Source organism: Sabethes cyaneus, chromosome 2 (genome assembly GCF_943734655.1).
Source record: "Sabethes cyaneus chromosome 2, idSabCyanKW18_F2, whole genome shotgun sequence".
Taxonomy (NCBI): Eukaryota; Metazoa; Arthropoda; class Insecta; order Diptera; family Culicidae; genus Sabethes; species Sabethes cyaneus.
In genome coordinates this window covers 14,150,391-14,168,267 of record NC_071354.1, presented here as the reverse complement: position 1 = coordinate 14,168,267, position 17,877 = coordinate 14,150,391, and the positions used below count along the sequence as shown (strand labels likewise).

Sequence of the window (17,877 nt, the reverse complement as noted above, 5' to 3'; positions counted from 1 at the left end):
AGTTTTATAAAATATATTGAATTTTCAATAAATTTATTACATTGAAATATTTCCTTACAAGTACAAGTTTTGGTCGATAAGCTACAGAATATTTTCCGCAGGTAGAGTTTATGATGATAAAACTACTAAAAGTAAGGAATCACTTTGTTGGAAATAGTGTTTTCCGATTCATTATTGGGCCTATGACGGTTTATTTCCAAGCTGTTCGGTTTTGGGCTGTCTGTCGCACCTAAGGCTTCACAGTTCTGTCGTTCGACATCCTTGTTACATGTCCAGTTCACTGTACCCTGGGTGTATCTGCTTGATAACTTATCCATTCTTGACTGAAGTTTTTGGAGCGTCTTAGTAGAATACGAAACCTGGAAATTAAATAAAAAGAAAATCCAATTAATTTCTACTATGTATATTTTATTCTTGACAGATACGTATTTCGCCTACGACTGGCAGGCTCCCTCAGTGTCTGTTTTCGAAGCCTTCAAGTCGTAGGCGAAATACGTATCTGTCAAGAAAAAAATATACATGGTAGAATTAAATTGGATAAGTTTTCTTTTTATTTAATTTCCAGATATCCATTCTTGTTTACTTGGTTAGTCCCGTAATTTACGCTCATTACTATTCATGACCTTTTTTTGGTAGAATTTATAATGAATTGGATTTTCCTGCTCTTCTAACGTCCCTTTTGTTGGAAAACCAAAGATGGTTTAATTTCACTGAATCGCACGCTGCCTTGAAATCTATGTACAGATAACGGAATTTTCTGAATATGTCGAAGACCTACAGCAAAATGATCCGTTTGAAATCCAACCATCCATGAAATCCAACCACTTCCGTTCCGTCGATGATTGCAAATCACAGTAGCTGACGAAGTTCGGTTCTTGATTTCTTTTACAGGCTTATAATAACAACATGTCTACAGGATCACAATGTCAGTATTGTTTCTGAAAGTTACTCTTGTATCTCAATATTAGATATACTGAAAACGACTGCCAAAGTCAAAGCTTAGAATGGAATGCTTAGCTTAGCAACTAACATCCGTGGCCGTAACAAACAGGACTAGACGAAGTATTACTCTTTTTTACTCAGATAAAACGAGTAAAGATATATGTTCTTCTAAAGTTAAACGAGGGCGCGCAAGCAATGATCTTCATTTGCAGCCTTCTGACGTATGCAATACTCTTGCTTTAGCTACTGAATCAGTATTTTTGGGTCGAGCAGCATTTTTTCTCATCGCATAGTTATATCCACTGACAATCGACAGAAAGCTTAGTATATACACTCTAGTCTCGTTTGACGTTCACTTTTACGGAGCGGAGTCTATCATCGACGTGACATTCGGCAGTCCTGGTCTGATAGGAGAATGGAGGGTAGCCTATGGCTACCGCTATGGTATCGGTCAGATAACGAGGCGGCAGGCGACGTGTAGAGCTGACTCCAACCACCCGTGGATGGAAGACATCATACTTCGATCCCGAAGTATTTGTGGAAGCGATCCGAAGAGAGTGCGATGATTGCGGTATGCCCGATCCAAACGCTGTTCGTTTGGTTGAGGAACTGTCGCGAGCGTGTGACGCTACCATGCCTAGGTAAGGCCGTCCTCTGTGTGGGAAATCACCGGCTTACTGGTGCACAGATGAAATTGCGGAACTCCGCGGAGCGTGCCTTCGTGCGAGGAGAATTATGCAAAGAGCTCGTTCGGACGAAGGCACGTCGAGTAGCACTGGTTGCTGCACGCGCAGCGCTTAAGAGTGGGTTAAAAGCTAGTAAACGAGCCTGCTTTGAAAGGTTATGTGCTAGTGCCAATACGAATCCGTGATGCCTACAGGATCGTAATGGCAAAGACCAAGGGCGTGATGGCGCCCGCAGAGCGATCACCAGTCGATGGTCGGCCTCCATGCCGAACATCCAAAGTGACATGGGCGACGGCGGCTTAGAGGTTGGGAAGGAAACGACGGTTACGAACGAGGAACTCATTGATCGCTAAATCGATAAAGGTGAGCAACCCGGTGCCTTGCCAGACCAGACGGAATTCCGAATTTGGCCATTAAAGCGGCTATTTTGGAGGCTCCCGAATTATTCGGGACAATAATGAGTAGATGCCTGGAAGATGGTCACTTCCCGGACAGACGGAAGCGACAGAACCTTGTCCTATTGCCGAAGCCGGAAAAACCTCCGGGTGTCCCCTCGTCATATAGGCCGATCTGTATGCTCGATACTGCCGGCAAGATGCTGGAGAGGATTATCCTTAACAGACTCGTACAGTACACGGAGGGTACAAACGGTCTGTCAAGGATTCAGTTCGGCTTCCGTAAAGGCAAATCTACGGTGGATGCAATCTTGTCTGTAATTAAGACAGCCGAGGGGGCAATCAAGTGTAAGAGGACGAGTATCCGCTATTGCGCAGTTGTCACGCTCGACGTGAGAAATGCGTTTAATAGCGCTAGTTGGGACTCCGTAGCCAACTCTCTTCGGAACGTCCAAGTGCTGGTGTCGCTGTACAAGATTCCGGAAAATTATTTCCAGAATCGTGTGCTATGCTACAACACGGAAGAGGGTCAGAAGTGCGTTCCAATCACCGCAGGGGTTCCGCAAGGTTCCGTACTAGGCCCGGTGTTGTGGAACGTCATGTATGACGAGGTGTTGAAGCTAAAGTTCCCGGTTGGGGTGGTGGTTGTCGGCTTTGCGGACGACATCACCTTGGAAGTCTACAGTGAATCTATCAGAGAGGTTGAGTTGACGGCTGCCGACTCTATAAGCATTATTGAAGATTGGATGCGCTCCAGGAAACTGGAGCTAGCGCATCATAAAACGGAGGTTATCGTGGTGAACTACCGCAAGTCGGTGCAGGGTGCAGCATGCAAAGATCAGCGTCGGGGACTGCACTATTTCGTCAACGCGGTCCTTAAAACTTCTGGGAGTCATGGTTAACGATAAGCTCAAGTTCGGGAGCCACGTCGACTATGCTTGCAAGAGGGCTTCCACAGATATTTCGGCATTGTCTCGCATGATGTCTAATAGCTCTGCGGTATATGGCAGCAAGCGAAGGCTATTAGCCAATGGGATCCAGTCAATACTTAGGTATGGCGGGCCGGTGTGATCATCGGCGTTAGGAACCAAAAGCTACCTGGGTAAGCTGGAAAGTACCTATCGTCTAATATGCTTGAGAGTGGCGAGTGCGTATCGCACAGTTTCACATGACGCAATCTGCGTCTTAGCGGGTATGATGCCTATTGGTATCATCATCAGCGAGGACGTAGAGTGCTTCAACCAACGTGGAACTAGAGACATACGGAGTACCACAAGATCGGCCTCGATGACCACATGACGGCGGGCATGGTCTGATTCCACAAAACGCCGGTGGACACATCGACCTATCCCGGAACTGTCCGGGTGGATCAACAGGCGCCACGGCGAAGTCAACTTCCACCTGACACAGATTCTGTCAGGGCATGGTTGTTTTAGACAGTATCTGCACAAGTTTGGACATGCAGAGTCCCCGCGTGCCCCAAATGCGTGGATGTGGAGGAAACTGCAGAACATGCTTTCTTCATATGCTCTCGTTTCGCGGACGCTAGAAGCAACATGATGGCAGTGAGCGGACAGGATACTACTCCGGATAACTTAGTCCAAAGGATGTGTTCCAGTTCGGACGTCTGGGTAGCGGTCAATGCGGCTGCTACCCAGATTGTACTTGAGCTACAAAACCGCTGGAGAGCCGATCAACGGCGATTAAACAGCCTAACTACCATTGTCCAGTAGTTATCTAAGAGAGTGCGTTAAGCACAATAACCCCTCCCTGAAGTAATATCGATAAGGTGGTGCCAGGGGTGATTGAGGCTGGAGACTCCAGTAGGGTTTTAGTGGCTCTGGATCCTCACGCTCCATTAGGGGGGTCGGGATACCTAACCCCACTCCCTGAGTTGTTTTCTCAGGTGTCTGATAATACCGTATCTTCTAAGATGCTCAGCAGATTTCCCTACTCGTAAAAAACGTCCACTATTTGGGGGACGTAAAAAAATCGGTCGTAAAAAAGGAGGACGTAAATTCAATTTTTGGACGTAAAAAAAGAGGACAAAAAAAAGATTTCAGTGTACTACCAGACCGTTGGAGGTTTGGCTGAATGATAAATGATCGCATTATTTCAATTGTTTAATTTCAAGCAATGCATATTGTCTATCGAACAAATCGGAAACCATCTGGTAGCAGTGGTAGTTCAGTTCAGTTCAGTTCGAGAACCATAAAAGCAGGCTTGCTTGCAGCATGTTTCTGGTATATGAAACTTCAAGCACAGTAAATGTACTGGCAAACCTTTTGCTAAGCACTTTTTGAGCCCGATTCGAATCGTGACAGCTAATTCAATTTAAAATGAACATGCCATCCGTGACAGAGGTACACAACATTATGTTAAACATTGAAAATATTAGTTTTTCGGACGAAGACGTTCTTACTGCACTGAAGAAAAATGCGCAAATGGCTTATGTGGTCCACGCAAATTAATTTTCAATCAGTCACTGTCGCATGGGATATTCCGTTGGAAAGAAAATTGATATGTTTCCCATCCTTGAAAAGCGAGAAATCATACAATTTGGTTCTAATTATAAAGTTTATTGTTCATTGAAAATACGTCCAACCGTAGGTTTTGCTATCGAAAATTTTTGAAACGAGTTTGCACAATGTGATGATATTGAATGAATACATGAAATATGAATTTCCAGTGATTAAATGATAAATTATGGACTGAAATTTTATTGGGTTATTCAAGAAATCCGCTGAATTCCCACTACAGCTCTATTTGGCATTCAAATCTCCTTATCCGAGTAGAAAGTCCATCAAATCTTGCGGGAAAACCCCTCTTCTGGTGTATTGTAAAATCAGCCCCATATTGATGTCTGATAATCGGTTCAATTGTTCATTTTGCCATTTGTTTTTTTTTATAATTTGGTTCAAAGTTTATACAACCGGATATGCAACAATTGACGCTTTCGACTGATAAGCGAGCGGAAATTACTCTATTGACTCTTAATTGATCATCTAAGTACATGTCTCATTTTATATTCCAATTGACCATTTTATATTCCTTGACAATAATGTCAAGAGGATCCATACCCTCATTATTTAGAAGAATTTACTCTGATTCGTCTGTTTATATGGAATAGACCTTAGTGGAGATCGGGTAACCTACTCCGGTGGAAACTAAGGTCGTATGCTGATAGGGAAGTGGGTCAGTCTGAGATGTTAAACAGTACGATGGTCCTCCTGGGACACAGGAGATTGGTTCAGGCCTTACAAGCCAGCGGTGATATCACGGGTACAGCTTTTATCGTGATAGGCAATATACAAAAGCGCATGATTGGCTGGTGGCCAATCGACAGTTGAATAGTTTCTAATGCTAATTTCTTCAACATTAGCATTATCAACGTGTATAGCCCACACTTAGGAAGTGACGCGTTTTACGCGCAACTTGAGGGTGAATACGACAACTGCCCAAGACATGACATCAAAAGCGTTATCGAAGACATTCCACGCTCAGATTGGTCAGGGGGAAGTGTTCAGTTATTAGAAAGTTCAGCGCACACCCGCTTACGAACAAAAATAGCCATCGACTGATGGACTTCGCCGCCTCCAAAAATATCTATAAATCTACTTCCGACACTGCTTCCCATATCGGTACATCCGGAGATCACCAAAACAGCCAACAGTTACCAACATTCGGTACCGTCGCCCTCCACGGTACAGTCCGAAACGACTCACGTTACTTGAGGTCGCTACTAAGTCCGCGCAATGCCTTGAGGCTGCGCTACCGGGTGAGGAAGAGCTAAGCGAAGCCCCTGCTGAAGGGCTGCTGAGATAGCGTATAGCGTTAAAGCAACCACCAATGGCGCAGCGGAAGGTGCTATTGCGTTCACTGAACGGAATCGACGTAACGACTAGTTCGAAGAGAAATAACAGAGGATGTTAGACGAGAAGAATGCAACGAGGACGGTGATGCTGCAGCAGGGGACCCGTCAAAACGTGGAACGATATAGACAGAAACAAAGTCAGTAAACCCAGTTTTTCCGGGATAAGAAGCGCCGCCTGGAAGAAACGGCGGATGATGGTGATGTGCCGACACCCACAATAGGTGAAATGATCAACGTCATCAAGCAGCTCAAGAACAACAAGGCAGCTGGCAAAGACCCAGAATCGCAGCGGAGTTCATCAAGATCGGCCCGGATAGGTTGGCTAGCTGTCTGCACGGGTTGATAGTCACGATCTATGAAACAGTACAGCTACCGGAGGAGTGGAGGAGGAGGAAGTAATATGCCCAATATACAAGAAGGACGACAAGTTGGAATGTGAGAACTATCAAGCGTTCACCATTCTCAACGCCGTCTATAAAGTGCTTTCTCAGATCATTTTTCGCCATCTATCGCCACTACCAAGTAGATTCGTAGGAAGTTATCAAGCCGGTTTTGTAGATGGGCGATCGACAACGTGCCAAATCTTTGTGTTGCGACAATTCCTCCAAAAGGGTCGCGAAGACCAAGTCCCTACGTACCACCTATTCAGAGCCGTAGCGTGACATTGTGGCACCTTTGGCGGAAACCCAATTTGACGCCCCATCATTTCCCAAATCACTGTTCCTTCCAAGTTTATCATTATTTCGTATTCGCTCCTTATCCAATACTACTTCGCTGCGCTTAACATGTGTTTTGAAAAAGTGGACGAATTGGTAATGGTAATGAAAAAAATACAAAAGATAATTCAATGAAACAAATTTTCCTTCAATTCAGCGTTTTTAGGGTTTCCATAAAAAGGTTTCGATGCCCTGCCAGGTGGCTTTGCAGCTGTTCACCGAAACCATCGCTATGGCCGATCAAAAGATATTCATCGGCATATTATTCAACTCTTTCGTGGCCTTGGCGAGCAGCTCCTTCTCCGCTTTGGTCTCAAAATTATTGGAGCAAATGCTCCGTTTAAGCTGCGCCCGAAAATTTTCTATTGGTTGCAGTTGGAGGACATTGGGAGAGTTGGTGATCGACGGCACAACGTTTGTCAAGTAACAGTATGAGTTTTATTTTAGCCTTATGGTGGTCTTTACGACTAAAATCGGTAATAAAAACCACAATGAAAGTGCAACAAAACTAAAATTGTTACTAGGGATCTCTTGGCATGATGAGCCAAGGCCAGGTTCGGTCATTCTCTTGGCGATTATCTGCTAGTTAGAGACAGCCAGCCAGCAAGACTGACGTTTCCGCATAAACATCTATTTTGGCCAAGTACTTCTTCACCGTTTAGCAGGTGGCTCCGTCCTCCCGGTTCAAAGCGCGGAACCGCAACGCGGTTGAGACCACCTTACTTTCTGTCTTCAACTTCAGCTTCTGCTACATGTTATGGTCACGCAGAACTGTCAGTTCAACGCTTTCGCCTTTCTCGCGGGAGAGGATGTTGTGTCCGACTTGTTCGCTCCGGAGTGGAGATGGTAGTACGAACAAAGCATCGTGCGTAGTTTTTTGACCGTTTTCGCCATGGCTGCTGCAGGCAAATCAACTGATTTTTGTTGTTTAATGTGGTTTTAACCAGTTGGTCATTCACCAAGAATCAACTGATGACGTGGCATTAAAAATAGCTAAAATCAGTCCAGTTTTTTTAATGCACGTGTTATAGCTAATGCTTTACTGAAAGGAAGGGTCTTTTTGGCGCCCCTAAGAGCTAGCGCCCTTGGCGGGGGCCAGTCTGGCCAACCGCACGCTACGACTCTGCACCTATTCATAGATTTCAAGGCCGCCTACGATACTAGCGATTGATCGTGAAGATCTATGGAAACTTATGGACGAAAACGTCTATCCCTAGAAGCTGACAAAGCCACGGTGGATGCTGTACAGTGCTGTGTGAGGATATCGGGGGCGTTACCAATCCCGTTTGAACCGTGTGGGTTTTAACAGGCCGGGCCCGAGCTTCAATAATTCTAGCCAATTCATCTGTTTCACTGACGACGTGAACATTGTCGAAAGGACGTTCCGGATAGTTGCTGAGTATACCCTACTGAAACGTGAAGCAGTGAAAATTTGATTAGTGATGAATACGTCCAAAACCAAGTATCTGGAAGAGGAACCAAGCGCGATCGAGCTTGCATAGGTAATAGTGTGCTCGACGCGGCGAATTCGAGGGACACGAAACGTGAACAATGCTCACCGGGAGCTTGAAAGCACTGGCCGTTTTTGAACGTTGCGTACTTACGGTGTATGGAGAAAAAGAATGAACCACGAACTGGTGTAGCTCTTCGGCGAACCCAATATCCAGACAGTTGCTAAGGCTGAAAGGGTACAATGGGCGGGACATGCTGTGAGAATGCCGGCCAACAGGCCAGCAAAAATGGTGTTCGCCTCGAATCCGGTGTGTGTTGAATCTGGTTCGCCTCGGTGGAAAGTGTGCGACAGTCGAGAAATTGGAGACTGATAGCCATGTTGGCGGAACATTTTTATGCAGGCGAAATCATGAAGGACATCGACCCAGGATAAAAAACAATTAAAACAAAAAACATGGTTATTTTACTTAAGAAAATATATTTATCTGTATTTCCACAAAGAGAAGTCTAAGTTTTCAATATTGAGTAACGATTTAACCATATGTTGAAATTTAGTATTTATCATTGTTATATTAAAAATCTAATCAGCATAAAAATCTTGTTAGTCAAAAACAATCATGAAATAATAAGAGTAACAGATTAAATAGAAGATTGCAGTTTGTATAAACTTCCAAAACTTAATATTTCCAAATCTTTTCTGGGACAATAATGTGATCGGAAATATGTATATTTTCTTCAGTTGTCTTGGCGAAAATGTGCGTTTAGAAACAATTTAACAACATTAAGACGAATGTTTTACCTCAATAATCAAATCAAATAACATAAAAAACAATGAATGGGGAATATGACCTTGAAACTTTTCGTTAATTTCCACCATTTAGCGACTAGTATCTTCCGTGCACACATTTTTTATAAACGGTGTAAAAAAGCATATCAAAACTAAATGTCAAAAAATGCGACTTAATACTGTTTAATAAAAAAACATGTTTTTCAACATGCTAGACTCTACTAAAAAATTTACATTTACAAATTACCAACTTTTAAACACAGTTTTTGAATTGTTTTTTTTAATTGTACCAAACTAATATTCATTCTGAAGGTCCTTTATAAATTTATTCGACATTCTACACGAATAAGAATATCCAGAAAAAATGTGCACCTAATTTTTTCGTGAACAGAACAGAACGAAATATTCAAACGGTGATGCGACCGAACGCGCCATTATACAAAACAGCCGGTACATTACCGTCGAAGCTTTGTTGTTCAGTTGCTTATCATCCCTGTTTGGGTAAGGATCTCATACACATTGCTCTGTGGCTGTAACTAATTGTCGTAGACGACGACGACGCGATCAATATGCAGATAAGGCAGGTGTTGCTGACCGGCATTATTACCTGTTGTATTGTACTCAGTGACCAGGTACTTGTGACGCTTTTACATCGATAACATTTTAGCAATTCATTCGAGTTCACGTGATTGTAGATTTCAACTCCTTCCGATGACCACTACTGGGCAGGCGTTGTGGAGTTTAGTTTCGAAGCCAAAGGCAACGAACAGCCCGATATCAATACGTCTAAAAATCTGGAAAAATATATCCAGATCATAAATTCCACCGAAGCTGATCCTGTGGATATCATTGTCTTCCCGGAGTATGGTTTAAGCAGCATTGAAACGGCTTCGTTTGTACCTGCTCCCTATGAGGGAGTTGTCCCTTGCAATAACTTTACGTATGAAGCTACTGTCCGGGATCTATCCTGCTCGGCGAAATTACATCGAAAGTATTTGGTAGTTAACCTGGTAGAGAAAGCACTTTGCCCGGAGAATGGTGATAAGCGACCATGCGCTGCGGATGGCTTATATCATTTCAATACGAATGTCGTTTTTGATCGGAATGGATCCGTCATCGCACGATATCGAAAATATAATCTTTTCGGAGAGGCCGGAATTAATACGACACTGCGGGCTGAGAATTTTAAATTCGAAACCGATTTCGGAGTCACCTTCGGTACGTTCATTTGCTTCGACTTGATGTTTGATGAACCGGCTTTACACTTGGTCCGCGATGGGATTACCGATGTGGCCTTTAGTACGATGTGGTTTTCGGAGTTACCGTTTCTGACGGCGGTTCAAATTCAGCAAGCGTGGGCCTATAAGAACAATGTTAATTTCTTAGCTTCGGGAGCGAGTTACCCGGAAGTTGGCAGCACCGGAACAGGAATTTTTGCCGGAAAGCGAGGACGAATTGTGTCCGTTATGAATCACCATGCGGATGTGTAATACCTACTGAGTTTTTCCATGGCTTTTACTAAATTGGTCGCTTTTTTCAGTAAACTATACGTGGCTAAGGTTCCCAAAATTAACCGACCGGAGGCTAGTTTTGATCGGCAACCTGTTGAGAAATATACGCCGTTGGAAATGGTGAACCTCAAACTGAAACGAGACCAGATTGATAGATACAATACAACCAGTCTTCCGATGAAAAGTAACAGTAACTTTCAGACAACTGTGTGCCAAAGTGAGCTTTGTTGTAATTTCGCTTTGAATTATACAGTTTCATCTTTAACTTCTGATGCAGTAAGTTTCAATTTATAACTTATGTAAAGATTTTAAAATATGATTTTTAAACAGCAATACTACCGCTACCGTTTGGCGGTACACGACGGTATACGAACGTTCGATGGGTTCGCGGACGGTGCCATTACGGCTTGCGCCATAATGGCTTGCACCAACGAGAGTCTGAGCTCCTGCGCAACACGGTTCGATAATTCATCTGCCGTGGTCAATGCGGTAGAATTTCGTTCGATCGCAATAGATGGCATTTTCCCGGGTGATGAAGATGTTTTTCTACTTCCGAACAGTGTCGATATGAGTATCCTACCACTGGAGGTTGAAGAAACTGAGTACAGTGAACGATTGTTTACGGAAAATTCGTGAGTGCATTTTCTCTGTTTCTCATTGTTTTTGCGATGCAATACATAACTTATTCTATAATTTTAGGGCCAAACTCGTAGAAGTTCAGTACAAACTGATTAGTCCACGCTCTGACCTTTATGCATTCGCAATTTGGGGTCGCAATTTTATTAGCGAATCCAACAGCGCTCGGCCCGGCGTTGTGTTAGTATTGATTGCTCTTGTTACCTCTGTTTTATTAAATAAAGTGTTTTAAAAATGATTTGTACTTTCATCCTCAACGTGATTTTATTATTGCAGAACACACTTTCCCGACGAGCTTTAACTGTTGTCTTCCGGAATCATAACGGATTGAAGTTTTTTGTTCTTGTGAGAGATTCTTCAATTGGCAAAAATCGAATATTTCAAATTTGATCTGGTGAATAAATCACATTTAGCTTAGATAGGTGTTTGATCTCATAAAGTTTTTGAAACAAAAAACTGTGTTTATCACAAATATCACAGACAACCAAGCAATATCTCAAATCCATGGAAAACGCTCTGCTAAGACGTTCAACAAAGGCAAAAAGTAACACAGAAAAATATAACATAAATGATTCTGAGGCCTTTATATTACCTATCGCATTGTAAAATGCGATGCCACTGTAAAATGGGATACCATTTTACTTGGAATTAGACATGAAACAGATTTTAGAGAGAATTTCAAATTTTTATTTGAAGTTGAACTTGACATTTTACTTGGAATTTGTATTGAATGAAACTGAAAATTGGGCTTACCTGGAAAGGTAATTAGAGTTTAAATTTGACTTAAAATTGAACTTAACCCTCTAACGGGTAAGGCCGTCTGTAAATGACATTAATTAGATCTGAATTTGGACCTGGGCTCAACATTAGACTCGAAGTTTCACTGGAAAATAGAACTGACGTTTTTCGTCTCACTTTCTCACATGTTTAACCTCTTTTCTGTTCCTTTTTTCTTTTATCCAGTTCCGTGTTTCTACTTTTTTCCATTTTCTCTTTTTTGTACCATTTTTTTATTTTTGCTTTCTATTTGTTTGTCTTTTTCTTTTTCTTCTTTATCTTTCATCGTTTACTGTTCCAGTTTTTTTATCTTCAGTGCAGACTTTCCTCTTGTTTTCCACTCATTTTTTGTAATTTTCTTTCCCCTTTTTCCGCCTTTTATTTTTCTGTTTTTTTTTTCATTTTTCGTTTCCAGTTGTCGTCTTTTTCTAACTTATTTTATTTCCCTTCTTTCTCGTTTCTCGTCTTCGTCTATTCTGTATTTCCACTTTTAAATGACCCACTTTTTTTCTTATCTCTCACGATTATTCTATTGTTGGCAGCTTTTTTTCTTTTCTCTCCGGTTTTCCTTTTTCATCTCCCAGTTTTTCGTTTTTTCTCTCCCGTTTACCCATTTCTTTGGTCCATTTTTCCTATTTTTCTTTTCTTCTTTTTTTGTTCCATTTTTCCGTTTTGTGTTCCGTCTTTCTCCTTTTGTTTTCCGTTAGAGCTCATTTTCCCACTTTTCTCTCATGTTACTTTTTCTCTCTCTAGCTATTTTTTCCCGTTTTGGTTTTTCTTGTTTTCTTTTCAGTTTTTCTTTTTTTGTCTCATTTTCTCTCGTTTTCCCTCTTTTTTGCTCACGTTTTCCCTTTTATCTTTCCGCTGTTTCCTTCTTCCCCTCATTCACTGTTTCGTTTTTTGCACTTTCACAGTTTTGCTTTTTTTCTTTTGTTCCGCTTTTCGTTTTTTTTCTTCTATTTTTCGTTAAATTGAAAATTTTTAAATTAAAAATTTTCATATTTTTGTTTTCACCTGTTCCGTTTTTGCTCTTATTAAGTCCTGCTTATCCTCCTTATTTATCTCGTTCTGTTTTTCTCTTTTCCGTTTTATCCCGGTTGTCTTTCGTTCCCATTCTCTATTCTCCTCTTTTCCTGTTGTCGTTTCACAAATTTCATGCTCCCATATTTTCTCCTTTTCTATCATAATTTTTCTCCTTTTCTATTCCGGTTTTTCTCCTTTTCTATTCCGGTTTTTCTCCTTTTTTGCACAGTTTTTCCTCATTTTCTTTATGTTTTTTTCCTTCTTTTCTCTCCCGTTTGTATCCAGTCTCCTCTTTTATGACTCGTTTTCCATTTTATTTTTCCCGTTGTCTTCTTTTTCACTTTTCTCTCTTTGTACATCCCGTTTTCCCTACCATTCTTTTCCGATTTTTTTCATGCCAGTTTTGTTATTTTTCTCTTTAGCGTTTTCCTCTTTTTCTATACCGTTTGTCCAGTCACGTTTTCTTCCGTGCTCTTTCCGGTATTTATCTTCAAGAGCAGCAGGAGATGGATCTAACGGCCTTCTAAGAAATTGTTAATTTAGAAAAAAGAACAAATATTCAAAAACTGGTGGTCTGTGCCTAGGGGAACGAACGAAGTGTTCACGAAGGCGGGTACAATTCGATAATGCTTGACAATTTGAAAATGTTCAGTAGTTTTTTACGCAAATTTATAGTTTACTATATTGTGATAAGTGCCCCAAAATGGCTAAAACATTTGTATACATTTGTTAAATGAAAATAGGTTTAAATATCCTAAATATCTGTACTCTGTATATCATTTTTATCAGTTTCTGAGAGTTTGTTCAAAATCTTTCATTCTTTCGTGACGCTGTCTTGAGTCCAAATTTTGGATTGACACCCTGCCGTAAGACGTAGTTCTTCGTCAAAATAAATAACTATTCAGGGTTATCATTTACCACACAGATTCGCATTCGTCAATTTCTAGGATATTCATTGTGCTAGATTAATTTAAAGTATAATTGCTTTGCAACTAACATGTAGACAGTCAGTTAAACCATCGATTAGCTAACGTCCTCTGAATCTTACTATTTCCTCTCGATACTCTACAAGTCTACAGCTATTTGAATACTTGACAGAAATACAATTGAAACTATGTATAGAATTGTGAGCAACTATCTGGCACAAAGCAGCAAATGAAACGCTCAAAAACTATTCTCGGATAAGACAGTCGTACATGCATAAAATTCCCTTCAGCCCTGTGTCCATGCAAGAGCATTACCGGGTATGACCACGTGGAGGTGCTAGATAGGAACCTGGGTTGGCAAGAGCGATGTTGGACGCATCTTCATTGCCTTCCCCTTTTCATACCCTGGACTTGAAATTATGCTATAAATTGAACAAATTTCACTTTAAAAACGAAAACGAGAATAATGTCAGGGAGAAAAATTTTCCCACGTTCGTTGTTGGTCGCAGTTTGCGCACGATCTCCGTTCGTCCAGTAATTTGACCCTGAGGATTTGACCTTGTTAAATAGCTTATATATAGACAATTTTTATGGATTATTTTTGAAACATCAACAAAGACCATAGTTGGTACATTTATGAACGTAATTGCAATAAAATAAGTTTTTGAATGACGTGCAGTTAAAGCTCACCTCAACACTCTTATTATTTTATCATTTTAAGATGAAGAAAACGCCTTTCAGCTACCTATAGATTCTCCGGTTGACGATTGAACGTTCAATTCCTCCGTTGCAAAATTGCCAATAAAAGGATAATTCTTCAGTCATGCGTGCGAATGAGGTTACGCTACTGACACTTTCAATGGGAGTTCGTTTGTTTTTAGTTGTGTAGTTTGTGTTACGATCTTCACTATGAAAAGTTGAACTCAACTAAAATTGTTATTTCTTCTTGGGCGTTGCAAGCGTAGAGATCATTTTGTTGACTCCAAATTAGGCCAGCCATAAAAGCCATAGAAACTAGAATTATCGTGACAAGATGTACTTGATAGGCAAGTGCAAGTGTTTGTATAATCTGCTTGTTTACACGATTGCATCTATCGTTGGTTCAATGCAAAGCATAACAACTAGGCCCTCAACAGAAACACATTCGAAGTTTTCATTTTTCTGATTGCGCGTGGTTCGCGTGGTATATTCCCAAAAAAAATGTTACTCAAAACAAAAGCGCTCTTCTTTTTTATAGTCACAGAAAAAACACACCCACACTCACACACACGTATCAGAAACACGCACACACATACACAGAGCCAAACAGCCAACCTGTGTGGAAGCCACATGAAAGTAGATGGATTCATTTCACGTTAGTTTATAAGTTTAAAGTTCAAGTACCCACAAGGCAGCAACTTGCGCCCGCTCCTATTTTCACTATTTATTGACGATTGTTTGTTTCGGACATAGCTCCTATTTAGTTTATGACGATAACTCAAAACTGTGCGTTCTCATTGACATCATTGTCATTTGATGATTGTCATTTACTTCAAACTTTACTTGACAAATTCGCAATGTAATGCGTATTAGTATCCTAATCAGTGTTGCACAATTAGTTTGCTTCGTAAAAAGTATTTCATTTGACTATACAATTAACGGAGTACAATTAAGTAGTTTAGAAATCACATTATTGAAACAAAAAACACCGTCATCAGCTCGGATTAAATAGCAAAAACGCATTCGACCATTGTTGGAACCCGCTTCAATTAAAATGGGACCTACAACCACAGCTCCACATGCGTTCGAATTAAAACTGGTCAGAAAGTTTCTTGAGATGCGCTTTACGAAGCCTACCACGGAATAGTACGCTAATTTTGCCATTATATAAACATCGATTTGAGTTGATTCGGATCGAAACTTGAAAGTACCGAAGAAAACGGGCTAAGGCCATGTTTATTGCAGAGCGAAATTGATGTACTAAACGATCTTGAGCAAATTGATTTCAATGCTTCTGGGTACAACCTTCGTCGTGTAAAGTTTCTGAGACTGCCATTAGGAAGATAAGATTACGTCATAAACGAACCGGTTTGATCGATGATGGACGTGTTCAATGATGTACCGCACCATTTTGATTATAATCTAACCACCAATGATTTAAAAAAAGACTGTTACGATTTGTATTTAGATTATTAGAGTTTTGTGGTTATTTCTTAGTTTATTAACGAGAATGCAGTTTTCCAATCTGAAGACAGCTAAAAAAAATATTTTCAACGCTTAACCTAAGTTTTTCCGCTTCCTTAGCCTGTCCTTTACATTTTTACCTTTGTCCTAAGTCTAACCTCATAGCATTCTAACACGCTTTAAAAATGAACGCGACATGAAGCTAAATGCGGCCAAAATAGTAGTTTCGCTAATGCTGCTCCATAAATCGCAAAAGACGTTTGTTGGGGCACTAGGTTGTGTAAATTTTACTGTCGATGATACCTTTTGTGACGACAATGTTTATTTATCAAAGATTAATACTTTACAGCTTTGTAGAACGGGACAAAAAGCTGATCATTTATATGGTTGCTGTCAAGCATCGCAAAATACAATTGATTAAAACACTGCTTTCAATAGAGCGTAAAAAACTACTTACGCAAACACATTATTGAGATTGTAAAATGCCACTGAAAATATAAAAGCTACATTCCAACCAGTTAAAAGCGGCATTGTTGTTATTCTAAATCTTCCTTTTAAACCCTTCTAAAGCATGAGCACTAGGCATTAAAATAGTTTTATAGCCATATGTTTTCACCAGATTTAAAAATTTGGTCACAAAACCGCTAAAAGAGTACAATAACAGATTGTTACTTGAGAGTATTACTAACAACACTTAATTGCTATAAGATATTCATATCATGCAGAAAAACTTAGATTAATTTGAAACTCTTTCCTGTAGTGTGGTCCTCGTTGGTTTTAAGTGAGATTTTTCATTGATTTATTATAGCCATTCATGTTTATGAGGCTTAAAAGTAGAGTTAATAGCATGATCAGTAACAACTGTTACAGATGATTAAAAAACTATTATTACTATACTATGAGTAGGGATAAATCAACAATTGTTCTAATATTGACTCAAAGTTGTAATCACTAACCTAAAACGTCTTGTAATACTGCTTCAAAACGCAGTTAAATCCTTTGTTGAAGGTTTTTCTTTGGTTCTAAAGAAAGAGTTTTATTATGCCACTTATGTACTTGATTGCATTTTATTTGCTATCAAACTCCGTTGAAAGAGTCTAAAATGGTCGTACAATACCCTTTTCAGGATATCTTGACGATAAATATAAAAATAAATATGCATCAGTACAACCACACTAAAACTCTCATAAAAAATGTCTACGGCTTAATAGCACAGAAATTGTTAGTTGGGCCTTTAACACAGCGTTAACAAACAGTTGAATAATGTTTCGGAGACTGATCGATTTCTATCTGAAATAACTGATAAATCAGTATAACAAAGGCTCCTTTCACCAATATGTTGGACGAAATCGAATTTTTTGTTTACACATTGCCTGCGTGTTCTTTCAATGATGTTTCGATTTGGTCTCATCATTTGGGTAATTTTCCTGCAGTTTACAAATTTTGAATAAGGATGGAACATCAGACATTCACACATCTTCGTTCAGTAACACAATAGCAGCAATAAATCTGTTTGGTCAGAGTGTTACCATGTAGCACTATAAAACTAACAGACTTATGCGGTTTGACAAGTAACATGCAATAAGATCAACTTTGTGTTGGTACCTACGTCATATTTTATTACTACGCCCCACTTATTGTAAGTTTAGCCAACTAGTTTTATCATGGGAATATAAACAACCAAAAGAATTTATCTTAATTAACAGTTTATGTTTTATTATCGTTATATACCCGGCTGTAAGTACCAGACCCAAAGAAACTAAGCGCCATTTTCGTTTAATTCGCTTAGTTTCTTTGGCTTATATCTCCGAAAAGATTCGGTTTAGAACAAAACTATTTTATACATTTTCAAGGAAAATTGTCTATGGATCTAAGGAATTCGAAAAAGATATTAGTTTTTAATGGCAGTACTGCCAAATATTTTTATTTTCAATGTGAAAACTAAGTTTGCAATTGTCTATCAATGGGTACAATTTGATCTCAAAAATT

The 17,877-nt window shown here is 40.1% G+C and overlaps 1 protein-coding gene across 1 annotated transcript; it reads left to right on the top strand.

The window, feature by feature from the left end:
* The first annotated feature begins 9,360 nt into the window (after window positions 1-9,360).
* Window positions 9,361-11,231, top strand: LOC128735117 (vanin-like protein 1). Its single transcript, XM_053829611.1, has 5 exons — window positions 9,361-9,484; window positions 9,548-10,338; window positions 10,393-10,639; window positions 10,694-10,995; window positions 11,063-11,231. The coding sequence occupies exons 1-5, from the start codon at window positions 9,422-9,424 to the stop codon at window positions 11,229-11,231; spliced, it is 1,572 nt and encodes a 523-aa protein (XP_053685586.1). The 5' UTR covers window positions 9,361-9,421.
* The last annotated feature ends 6,646 nt before the right edge of the window (window positions 11,232-17,877 follow it).